At 52.3% G+C, this 11,851-nt stretch overlaps 1 protein-coding gene across 2 annotated transcripts; it reads left to right on the forward strand.

Moving 5' to 3' along the window:
- Nucleotides 1-538: 538 nt before the first annotated feature.
- On the forward strand, nucleotides 539-7,294 carry WNT10B (Wnt family member 10B). 2 transcript variants are annotated; one of them, XM_030939285.1, is made up of 6 exons: nucleotides 539-656; nucleotides 934-1,157; nucleotides 2,035-2,148; nucleotides 2,253-2,515; nucleotides 4,302-4,675; nucleotides 6,064-7,294. In XM_030939285.1, exons 3-6 carry the CDS (start codon nucleotides 2,075-2,077, stop codon nucleotides 6,520-6,522), a joined length of 1,170 nt encoding a protein of 389 aa, XP_030795145.1. In that variant the 5' UTR covers nucleotides 539-656; nucleotides 934-1,157; nucleotides 2,035-2,074; the 3' UTR covers nucleotides 6,523-7,294. The 2 variants fall into 2 exon arrangements, with proteins under 2 accessions (XP_030795145.1, XP_010383726.1); XM_010385424.2 differs by lacking the exon at nucleotides 539-656 and having other exon boundaries at nucleotides 928-1,157.
- Nucleotides 7,295-11,851: the final 4,557 nt, after the last annotated feature.

An 11,851-nucleotide genomic window follows, 5' to 3' on the forward strand; every position in this document is an offset into this window, starting at 1 on the left:
AGGGTGAGTCAGGCGGGAGCACGGTGGCGCCTAACCCCTTCGCTGCCACTGGATCTTCCTAAGGCGGTTTGCCTTTGCCTATGCACCCCAAGACCAGGCTCTTTCCCGGCTGCCCTTAGGCTTGGCTCAATTTTGGATCCCAAGGCCCTCCTCATCCCACAAGAAGCAAGTCTACAGCTTGGAGCAGGAATCCAGGCCACCCAAAGTGCAGACCGGGGGAATCCCGAGAAGGGTGGAATACCTCTGTTGGCAAGCATCCCTGCCAGGCAAGGAAGCATCGCGGCAGGCTGATGATCTTTGGTGCTACCTGAACCTCTGCTAGGGCCAAACTCTGAGGCCAAAGCTGACCCCTCCAAAGGGGCAGGCGCAGGGCTTGGAGGTGGGTGGGAACCAAGCTGCCCAGACTTGTGCTTCTCCTGCCTGCTCTGAGTACCCCAGGTGCGCTCAGGCTGTGGGTGTGACTGTCCCACACCGAGAAGCCCAAAGACTGTCCGGCTCCATCCTCATATTGTCAAAGGCACTTTCCAGCCACCCTGATCTTGGTGGAGAAACTGACTCAAAGAGAAGTGATGAAAGATGTGGCCACTTTGGTCCCGTTTCTGGCTCCCTAGGAAGGTTACTACACCCTCCCTGCAGCCTTGGTGACCCCAGAGCAGGTGAGAGGAACTCTGGCCACCTCCTTCTTCAGTGGGGCCAAGCCTGAACCCAGGCGTCGGGGGAGAGGGTGTGTGAGTTGTGTGTGTGCGTGTGTGTGTGCGCGCGCGCGTGCGCTGGGAGGAGGGGGAGCGGCTGCATTTGCCTGGTCAAGGCTGGGAGTGGAGAGTAGGGTGGGGAAGCCCCAGGCTCGGGGAGGGGCCGCAGCTCTGTCAGCCCGGCAGAGCCACCGTGAGCTCCGCGCCAGCAAAGCCAGAGCCCCCAGTCCTTTGGTCGCAGGCTTGCTAGCTCTCTGGATCACTCCCTCCCTTCCTCCCTCCCTTCCTCCCCGCGGCCGTGGCGGCGCTGGGGAAGCGGTGAAGAGGAGTGGCCCAGCCCTGGAAGAATGCGGCTCTGACAAGGGGACAGAACCCAACGCAGTCTCCCCACGGTTTAAGCAGCACTGGTGAAGCCCAGGCAACTCAACCGTGCCCATCTCGGACCCCGCACCCAAACCACTGGAGGTAATTAGACCTGGGAAGGCAGGGAGGGCAGGGACGTGCACACAGGGAAGAGACAGGCACGTGTGTAGTCAGACAGACAGACTCACATCCACCCACAGAAGCACAGAGACACATAGAGAGCCAGAGATATTGCTAGCAATAAAGACAGAGAGAATAAAGGAGTGCCCCCAGATTTAGAAAGCAATGAATGTGAGAGCCAAGGGGTGAGGACCAGACGGGCGCCTACGGAGGAGGGGAGCTTGTAGTTAGGCAAGGTGGGGGATAGGGAAGAGGACTCAGTCTGCGCCACAGTCCCTTTTAGGAGGGAGCCAGGCTCGCCTCCCCATCTTTCCTGCACGTAGAGCCTCTCCTCTTTCCTTGCTGCTCAGGGAGGAGGCAGTGTGGGTGGGGAACTCATTCTTGGACCTTTCTCATGGAGCCTGCTTGCCCTTGATGACACCTGGAGGTGACACCCCCTTAGGTGGTGGGGAACCTCCTCCCTATCCCTCTCCCTAGCCCTGTGAGGGCGGGGAAGCTAGTCGTGGGGCCCTGGAAAAGGGAGCAGTAGACGAGGTTGTGGAGTAAGTGTTTGTGAGTCTGTGTGTCTGAGTTTGTATGTGAGTGTGTGTCTGTGTGCTGGGCGTTGTGTCTGATTGGGCAGGGTTCCAGGGGTGCTCGCTTGAGTCCTGAGCTGGGACAACGCCTGGACTCTTCTTCTTTAAGACCTCCAAGCCTCAGGGACTCTGGGAATCAAGAGGTGATTCTTCTTGTTTGAGGAGGAATGAGAAGGGTCAGTAGGGTGGCACCGGTGGTTTAGGAGCCCAAAGGAGGGCATCACTTGGTTCCCCAGGCGAGTCGCCCTATTCCTGAACCCGCATCAAGTCTTCCCGTCCCGCAGGTCCTGATCTATCTGCCCACCGGAGCCTCCGGGCTTCGACATGCCGGAGGAGCCCCGGCCGCGGCCTCCGCCCTCGGGCCTCGCGGGTCTCCTGTTCCTGGCGTTGTGCAGTCGGTGAGCAGTTCGCCTTGTCTCCCAGGCCCCAGAAGCACCGACCCTGGGTGGGGAGAGTTGGAGGGGTCTGGACCGCAGACCCCAGACGCCTTCTTGGTTCCCAGGGCTCTAAGCAATGAGATTCTGGGCCTGAAGTTGCCTGGCGAACCGCCGCTGACGGCCAACACCGTGTGCTTGACGCTGTCCGGCCTGAGCAAGCGGCAGCTAGGCCTGTGCTTGCGCAACCCCGACGTGACGGCGTCGGCGCTTCAGGGTCTGCACATCGCGGTCCACGAGTGTCAGCACCAGCTGCGCGACCAGCGCTGGAACTGCTCAGCGCTCGAGGGCGGTGGCCGCCTGCCGCACCACAGCGCCATCCTCAAGCGCGGTGAGCCTGGCTGGGCCGGTAGGCGCTGCCGCCGAGGCTAGAGGGTGGGGAGCTGACCGAGGCGCGCGGAGGCGGGAAGGCACGGGTTCGCTGCTCCAGGAGGGGCCTCTCCTGGAATTCCCCCCTCCCCCCCTCAGAGCCGCTCTGAGCCAGGTCTGGCCACTCGTCTGGGGCCCTGCGCGCCTAATTTCCACCTGCGTACTGCCAGTGAGGCAGCTGGGTCCCTGCTCTCCTACCCTAGGGCCCCCCTTTCCTGCCTCCGCCCAGCTTAATCTGGGTTGCACCTGTGAGCAAGAGATGCCCCCAGTCCTGGAAGCTTCAAATGGCCCCCTATTCCCTCCCCCATTTTCTCTCCCCCCATCTTTGCTGGACAAGCCCAGGCTGGTGTCCCCAGTGTCTCAGCGGGGGTGGAGTGACGCCCCCAACCGTTTAAGGGTTAAATCTGCTCCCCTAATTGCTGGGGTTCCCAGGAGCCAAAGCTGGGAACAAAGACCCTGATGACTTTGAAGCTGGGGAGCCAGTCCCCTCCTCTGTGCTGTGGGGGCTCCAGGTGTTGCTCACCTGAGCAGGTGAAGAACGGCTGGAGAGGCAGAGAACAGGTCACTGCTGGCCTGGTCTGGGAGGCATGGCTGCCTCTCCCCATTCCCTGCTGGAGTTCACTCCCTGAGGTGTAAAGACCCATGGGGGCTCAGCCCAGAGATGGGGGCAGTACTCTGGGGACTATAGGGTTAATAGGCAGCTGCCATCTGCAGGGGAATTCCCAAGACTTGTGCAAACAGCTTCACCCCTGGAGGGTTGGAGTTGGGGGATCAGAAGGCTGGCCCAAGAGCCCTGGATCCTGGGGTAGGAGAGGCCTGGTCTCTAAGGGGGTGCTGTCTCTCATCTTCTCAAGGCTCCGGAGAGCCCCTGCCTAAAATGAAGTGAGGGTCCCCCTCCTTCCCCACAGCGCCTGGTGTAGGGGAAGGCTTGGACACCTAAATGGTGAGCATGTTTATTTAAGTCGGGGAAAGGCTTGGCATCCTGAGCTTCTGTGACCCCCAAAACATAACAAAGAAGCCAACCTTTTAAGAGGGCCTTAGGGAAAATCACTCCCACACCTCTCTCCTCCTCTCGGTGTTTTATAGGGTAATAGCAGGTTAGGATAAACATAAAAAGGGCAGTCTTGAAGGGCAAATATAAAACTACATCCTGGGAAGCGGAAGGGCAGCTCCGCGGTGGCTCATGCCTGTAATCCCAGTGCTTTGGGGGTGCTAGGGTGGTGGAAGGTAGGTTGGTTAAAAGACTGATTAACCCTGAAGTGAAGAAAAAAAAAAAAAAAAAAAAAAAAAAAAACAGAACCACAAAGGCTCTGCTGCCACCTCACCCAAGCTCCCTGCAGGGTTGGGGGAATTTCTAAGGCTTTCAGATGTAGAACTCGGTTGTACACATCTTCAAAGACCTCAGGGACTCCCTCTTAGTCATCTCCCAACTCCAGGGGTCTCTCCCTCTGGGCTAGCTCTTTCATCTACACCTGAAAATCACAGACTTACAGAATGAGAATGGGCCTCAGAGATCATCTTGACCCATCGTCTCCCACCTCCCTTTAGAAATGAAGCTGAGGCTCTGTGCTTTCTGTACCCTTCCTTGTCCCATGACTTTCTTCCAAATCACTCAGCTGGTAAATGGCAGGGTCAGGATTCAGTTAGGAATTTCTGGAGTTGGAGGGGGGCTGTTTATTTCTTTCTGCCTCCACACTCTCAGCTGCCTGTCAACCTTACCTCCACCATCACAACCTTCTCATCCCCAGGTTTCCGAGAAAGTGCTTTTTCCTTCTCCATGCTGGCTGCTGGGGTCATGCACGCAGTAGCCACTGCCTGCAGCCTGGGCAAGCTGGTGAGCTGTGGCTGTGGCTGGAAGGGCAGTGGTGAGCAGGATCGGCTGAGGGCCAAACTGCTGCAGCTGCAGGCATTGTCCCGAGGCAAGAGTTTCCCCCACTCTCTGCCCAGCCCTGGCCCTGGCTCAGGCTCCAGCCCTGGCCCCCAGGACACATGGGAATGGGGTGGCTGTAACCATGACATGGACTTTGGAGAGAAGTTCTCTCGGGATTTCTTGGATTCCAGGGAAGCTCCCCGGGACATCCAGGCACGAATGCGAATCCACAACAACAGGGTAGGGCGCCAGGTATGTGTGTACATCTTGTCCTGGGTCTCCCCAGCTTTTGAGGCCTGGTTAGAATTTGAGAGGCACAGGGGAATAATAGGATAAAGTGTGATGAGTGACTGACACCATCAGCAAGTCACCCAGCCTCAGTTTTATATCTGTAAAGAACCTAATGATACTTACCTTACAATGTTATTAAGACTGAGTTAGCCGGCCAGTGTGGTGGCTCACGCCTATAATTTCAGCACTTTTGGAGGCTGAGGGGGGAGGATTGCTTGAGGCCAGGAGTTCAAGAACAGCCTGAGCAATGTAGTTAGACCCTATCTCTACATTTTTAAAAATTATATATATAAAAACAGACTGGGCCGGGCGCGGTGGCTCATGCCTGTAATCCCAGCACTTTGGGAGGCTGAGGCGGGCAGATCACCTGAGGTCAAGAGTTCGAGACCACCCTGGCCAAGGTGGAGAAACCCAATCTCTATTAAAAGTACAAAAATTAGGCGGGGTGCGGTGGATCACGCCTGTAATCCCAGCACTTTGGGAGGCTGAGACGGGCGGATCACGAGGTCAGGAGATCGAGACCATCCTGGCTAACACGGGAAACCTCGTCTCTATTAAAAATACAAAAAATTAGCCGGGCATGGTGGCATGTGCCTGTAGTCCCAGCTACTGGGGAGACTGAAGCAGGAGAATCGCTTGAACCCGGGAGGCGGAGGTTGCAGTGAGCCTAGATTGTGCCACTACACTCCAGCCTGGGCGACAGAGCGAGATTCCATCTCAAAAAAAAAGAAAAAAAAGGACAAAAATTAGCCAGGCATGGTGGCTGGCACCTGTAATCCCAGCTACTCAGGAGGCTGAGGCAGGAGAATCGCTTGAACCTGGGAAGCGGAGGTTGCCGTGAGCCGAGATGGCTGCACTTCAGCCTGGGCGACAAGAGCAAGGCTCCGTCTCAAAAAACAAAAACAAACAAACAAAAAAACAGACTGATCTAGCAAATGGTATACCTAGCATAGTGCCTCATCCTTGGCTCACTACATAGTAGCTATTATTACAGCTGCCTTCCCTACAGAATTTAGGCGTGCTGTGGGCCAGACTCCCAATTTTATAAGTGCTTACAACGGAAAGAGCACTGGATTGGGTGTCAGGACAACTAGAGTTGAGTCTTGGCTCTATTACCAGCTGTTGATGGAAGACGGACAAATCACACCGCTCTGGCCTCAATTCTGTCATCATAAAATGAGGAAGTTGGCTATTAGTTAACTGCAATGTCCTTTCTATTCTGATATGCCATATTATTCTTGCCTCCATTTGTCCCTCTCTGTGTTCTCTGTTCCCTTCCCTCTGCTGTGCCTCTGTGTTCTGTCCATTTGCTGCCCTCCGCTTCACCTCTTCTCCCCCTGATGCTCTAGGTGGTAACTGAAAACCTGAAGCGGAAATGCAAGTGTCATGGCACGTCAGGCAGCTGCCAGTTCAAGACATGCTGGAGGGCGGCCCCAGAGTTCCGGGCAGTGGGGGCGGCGTTGAGGGAGCGGCTGGGCCGGGCCATCTTCATCGATACCCACAACCGCAATTCTGGAGCCTTCCAGCCCCGTCTGCGTCCTCGTCGCCTCTCAGGAGAGCTGGTCTACTTTGAGAAGTCTCCTGACTTCTGTGAGCGAGACCCCACTATGGGCTCCCCAGGGACAAGGGGCCGGGCCTGCAACAAGACCAGCCACCTGTTGGATGGCTGTGGCAGCCTGTGCTGTGGCCGTGGGCACAACGTGCTCCGGCAGACACGAGTTGAGCGCTGCCATTGCCGCTTCCACTGGTGCTGCTATGTGCTGTGTGATGAGTGCAAGGTTACAGAGTGGGTGAATGTGTGTAAGTAACAAGTAAGTAAGTGAGGGTCAGCCTCACCTTGGGGCTGGGGAAGAGGACTGTGTGAGAAGGGCACCTTTTCAGCCCTTTGACCTGATTTCCTTCCAAGGTCCCTGGAAACTTCCTTGGTCCCTGGAAACTTAAAGTATCTACCTGGAAACAGCTTTAGGGGTGGTGGGGGTCAGGACTCTGGGATGTGTAGCCTTCTCCCCAAAAATTGGAGGGTCTTGAGGGGAAGCTGCCACCCCTCTTCTGCTCCTTAGACACCTGAATGGTCTAAGATGAAATGCACTGTATTGCTTCTCCCACTTCTCAACTCCAGAGCCCCTTTAACCCTGATTCATACTCCTTTTGGCTGGGGACTCCCTATAGTTTCACCACTCCTCTCCCTTGAGGGATAACCCCAGGCATTGTTTGGAGCCATAAGATCTGTATCTAGAAAGAGATCACCCATTCATGTGTACTATCCCCAAACTCCTCTACTGCAGCCTGGGCTCCCTCTTGTGGGATAATGGGAGACAGTGGTAGAGAGGTTTTTCTTGGGAAGGGGACAGAGTGCTGAGGGGCACTCTCCCCTGAATCCTCAGTTGTCTGTCCAGGCCCTTAGGGAAGTTGTCTCCTTCCATTTAGATGTTAATGGGGACCCTCCAAACGAAGGGGTTTTCCCATGACTCTTGGAGCCTCTTTTTCCTTCTTCAGCAGGAAGGGTGGGAATGGATAATTTATTGTACTGAGACTTGTTCTTGGTTCCTGTTTGAAATGAAAATAAATTAAGTTACTGGACTGGATGCAGATGGTGATGTATGTACCCACACTTGGGATCCCAGTCCATTGCTTCTTTTCTAGGTGAATTCTCCTACCTTCCTACACTCAATGACTTTATGTGTATCCTGCTGAGTTCCACAAAGGATTTGAAATGAATCTCAGTGACTTTGTTGGCAACTTTTCCTTTGTAAAACCAGGAAGGACTCCTAGGTGGGAAGGGCTAGAGTTCCAGATGTAGGCCCTATTGACTCTCTATGTGTCTCAGCTCCAGATTTCACCTTGATCACTCCCATAGAACAAGGGCTGGCAATATTTTTGTTTTCTTCTGTAAAGGGCTAGATAGTAAATATATTACACTTGTGATCTTTGTCCCAACTATTCAATTCTGCCACAATTACTCAACTCTACTGTTACAGATCAACAGCAGCCATAGGCCACACATAAATGAATGAGCATGACCGTGTCCCAAACCCTTCATTCACAGAAAGGGGCTGCAAGACCAAATTTGGTCCCCTAGCTGCAGTTCATTGACCCTTGTTCTAGACCACGAGGTTGCCTTCGTTCTGGAGTTTTTCTGTCCTAAATGTATCTCGACACTGAACTTTGACCCAAAAGAACAGGTACCTTTTTCCTCTGGTTCCAAAGGAGTGAACTTGGGATATAGATGCAAGACTGACGGGAAACATATAAAACGTTGACTTTGTTCTGGAGTTTTTCAGTCCTAAATGTATCTCAACACTGAACTTGGACCCAAAAGAACAGGTACTTTTTTCTCTGGTTCCAAAGGAGTGAACTTGGGATATAGATGCAAGACTGATGGAAAATGTATAAAAGAGATATATATGCTTGAAATGGGAGTTTTTCCCTCTGGAAACTAGCAAAACCAGCCATGTTCTCTCATGGAATTATTTGCATTTTTTTTTTTTTTTTTGTCCTTATTTATTTGATTGAGACAGGGTCTCACTTTGTTACCCAGGATGGAGTGCAATGGTGCGATCTTGGCTCACTGCAAGCTCCTCCTCCTGGGTTCAAGCGATCCTTGTGCCTTAGTCTCCCGAGTAGCTGAGATTACAGGTATGCATTACCATACCTGGCTAAGTTTTGTATTTTTAGTAGAGATGGGTTTTCGCCATGTTGGTTGGCCAGGCTGGTCTCGAACTCCTTGCCTCAAGTGATCCACATGCCTTCGCCTCCCAAAGTGCTGGGATTACAGGCATGAACCACTGTGCCCGGCCTATTCATTATTATTTTTTTGAGACAGGATCTTTCTCTGTTGCCTTGGCTGGAGTGCAGTAACGTGATCTTGGCTCACTGCAAACTCCATTTCTTGGGCTCAAGCAATCCTTCCACCTCAGCCTCCTAAGTATCTGGGACTACAGACACACGCCACCACGCCTGGCTAATTTTGTGTGTGTGTGTGTGTATTTTTTTTGTAGAGATAGGGTTTCACCATGTTGCCCAGGCTGGTCTTGAACTCCTGACCTTAAGCGATCTGCCCATCTCAGCTTCCCATGACCTTCCTCATTTAGAGCTCTTTTGTATTTCATCTTAGTAAAATAATTCCTTTATCTTTTAAGAGATAACCTCAACTAAACAGAAAAGGATTTATTTTTATTTATTTATTTATTTATTTATTTATTTATTTATTTATTTATTTATTTTTTTTTGAGACGGAGTCTCGCTCAGTCGCCCAGGCTGGAGTGTGGTGGCATGATCTCGGCTCACTGCAAGCTCCGCCTCCCGGGTTCACGCCATTCTCCTGCCTCAGCCTCCCGAGTAGCTGGGACTACAGGCGCCCGCTGCCACGCCCGGCTGGCTAATTTTTTGCATTTTTAGTAGAGACGGGGTTTCACCGTGTTAGCCAGGATGGATCTCGATCTCCTGACCTCATGATCCACCCGCCTCGGCCTCCCAAAGTGCTAGGATTACAGGCGTGAGACACCGCACCCGGCCTTATTTATTTATTTTTGAGATGGAGTTTCACTCTTGTTGCCCAGGCTGGAGTGCAATGACACGATCTTGGCTCACTGCAATTTCCACCTGTCTGGTTCAAGCAATTCTCCTGCCTCAGCCTCCCAAGTAGCTGGGACTACAGATGCGTGCCACCACACCTGGCTAATTTTTCTATTTTTAGTAGAGATTGTGTTTCACCGTGTTGGCCAGGCTGGTCTCAAACTCCTGACCTCAGGCGATCCACCTGCCTCAGTCTCCCAAAGTTCTAGGATTACAGGCGTGAGCCACTGTGCCTGGCCCTAGCCCAACATCTTTGAAAATAAACTGTTATCGGGCCGGGCACAGTGGCTTACGCCTGTAATCCCAGCACTTTGGGAGGCCAAGGCAGGTGGATCACGAGGTCAGGAGATCAAGACCATCCTGGCTAACACGGTGAAACCCTGTCTCTACTAAAAATACACACACACACAAAATTAGCTGGACGTGGTGGCGGGCACCTGTGGTCTCAGCTACTCGGGAGGCTGAGGCAGAAGAATGGCGTGAACCCAGGAGGCGGAGCTTGCAGTGAGCCAAGGTCGTGCCACTGCACTCTAGCCTGGGTGACAGAGCAAGATTCTGTCTCAAAAAAAAAAATAAATAAATAAACTGTTATCTTTCGTTCTTTCTTTTTTTCAGATGGTGTCTTGCTCTGTCTTCCAGGCTGAGTGTAATAGCTCAATCTCGGCTCACTGCAACTTCTGCCTCCCAGGTTCAGGTGATTCTCAGCCTCCTGAGTAGCTGGGATTACAGGTGCCAGCTACCACACCCAGCTAATTTTTGTATTGTTTAGTAGAGACAGGGTTTTGCCATGTTGGCCAGGCTGGTCTCAAACTCCTGACCTCAGGTGATCCATCCGCCTTGGCCTCCTAAAGTGCTGGGATTACAGGCGTCAACCACCAAGCCTGGCCTAAACTGTTATCTTTCTAAGATTCAATGCAGAAAAGGAATATGCATGACACATTTAGAACTTCACAAATGACTGCACACTTTATGCAGCTGCCAGATGCTGACTCTAACAGGTTGTTTCTTTGGCCAGAGAATGTAGAAATAGTTCTCTCCACTTCTCTAGACAACAGACACTTCTGCTATCCAAATTACCCTCAAAATCAGATGAAATGAGAGTAGCACCAAGGTAGCGAGGACATTGAGGAGTATTAGGTTAGGGCAGTACTTTTTTTTTTTTTTTTTTTTTTTTGAGACAGGGTCTTAGGGTCTCTCTCTGTCACCCAGGCTGGAGTGCAGTAGCGTGATCTTGGCTTACTGCAACCTCCACCTCCTGGGCTCAACCGATCCTCTTGCCTCAACCTCTTGAGTAGGTGGGAATACAGGCGTGCACCAGTAGGCCCAGATAATGTTTGTATTTTTAGTAGAGATGGGGTTTTGCTATGTCGTTCAGGCTGGTCTTGAACTCCTGGACTCAAGCTATCAGCCCTCCTCTGCCTCCTAAAGTGCTGGGATTACAGGCGTGAGCCACTGTGCCTGGCCATAGGACAGTTTTGTTTGTTTTTTTGTCTTGTTTTTAAGAGATAAGAGTCTTGCTGTGTTGCCCAGGCTGGTCTCAAGCTCTTGGACCCAAGCAATCCTCTTGCCTTGGTCTCCCAAAGTATTGGGATTACAGGTGTGAGAGCCAATGTGTTCAGCCAGTACTTCTTTTTAAATTTAGAGTCAGTGTCTTGCTCTGTTACTCAGGCTGGAATGCGGTGGCAAGATCACTGCAGCCCTGAACTCCTTGACTCAAGTGATCTTCCAGCCTCAGCCTCTCAGAGTGTTGGGATTTACAGGCTTCAGTCACCACACTGGGCTCTAGGGCAGAACTTTATGGCCAAATTTTATGTCCTGGATTTCCACTTGAGCATTGAGAATTCTGGGTTTGGAAATTTGATGGAGACAGAAGAAATCCCATCCTTACTTCAGGCACTTACTGAACCTAGTGTGTGTGGAAGGAAGAGGGGATGCACTTAGAATGGCATAGGATATAAGAGAATAATGATAAAGAATATTTATAATCAGAATTTCTCACACTCAGGACGAGAAAGGAGAATCTCTAACAGAGTCACAGCATGATTATTTCAGCTTTTTCATGTTTCCTTCCTTTGTACGTTGGGTCCTTCTTTCCTTTCTAGCATTCCCTCTTCTTTCATCAGATACACACTGTGGCAGACTTAAGCCCCAAACCACAACCTTGACAAATTCCAAATGGATTTTGTCAGCAAGGCCAACACACCCCTTCACCACTCCCTAGCCCTGCTCCTAGCACATGTGCTGGGCTCAGACCCAGGCCTGGGGTCAGTGACAGGGTTGGAGTATGCAACCCACAGAGTTGGTGGGTACAATTTCAGCTTTTACTAAGCTCCAATGGCAGCCAGAGGGAGGGAGAAAGGTTGATGAACTGTAAGGCGGGCCTCTTGTCCCTCTTCAGCTCTAGATGAGTTCTACTCCTGCTGGCCCTTACCAAGTGGTTGGGAAGTTGGTGGGGGGGGGGGGGGGGGGGGGGGAGGGTGCAGTGGCCAGCTAATTGCCAGCTGGGCAGCACTCCTCCTATCTCTGCTCCTGTTTGCTCCATGGGCAGCCCACTCTGATGCT

This window comes from Rhinopithecus roxellana, chromosome 10 (assembly GCF_007565055.1).
Source record: "Rhinopithecus roxellana isolate Shanxi Qingling chromosome 10, ASM756505v1, whole genome shotgun sequence".
Lineage (NCBI taxonomy): Eukaryota > Metazoa > Chordata > Mammalia > Primates > Cercopithecidae > Rhinopithecus > Rhinopithecus roxellana.

Bases quoted from the DNA above. Each gene is read 5' to 3' on its own strand.
- WNT10B (XM_030939285.1), top strand. From the start codon at position 2,075: ATGCCGGAGGAGCCCCGGCCGCGGCCTCCGCCCTCGGGCCTCGCGGGT. The intron at 2,149-2,252 runs GTGAGCAGTTCG...CTTGGTTCCCAG, and splicing joins TTCCTGGCGTTGTGCAGTCG to GGCTCTAAGCAATGAGATTC. The intron at 2,516-4,301 runs GTGAGCCTGGCT...TCTCATCCCCAG, and splicing joins CAGCGCCATCCTCAAGCGCG to GTTTCCGAGAAAGTGCTTTT.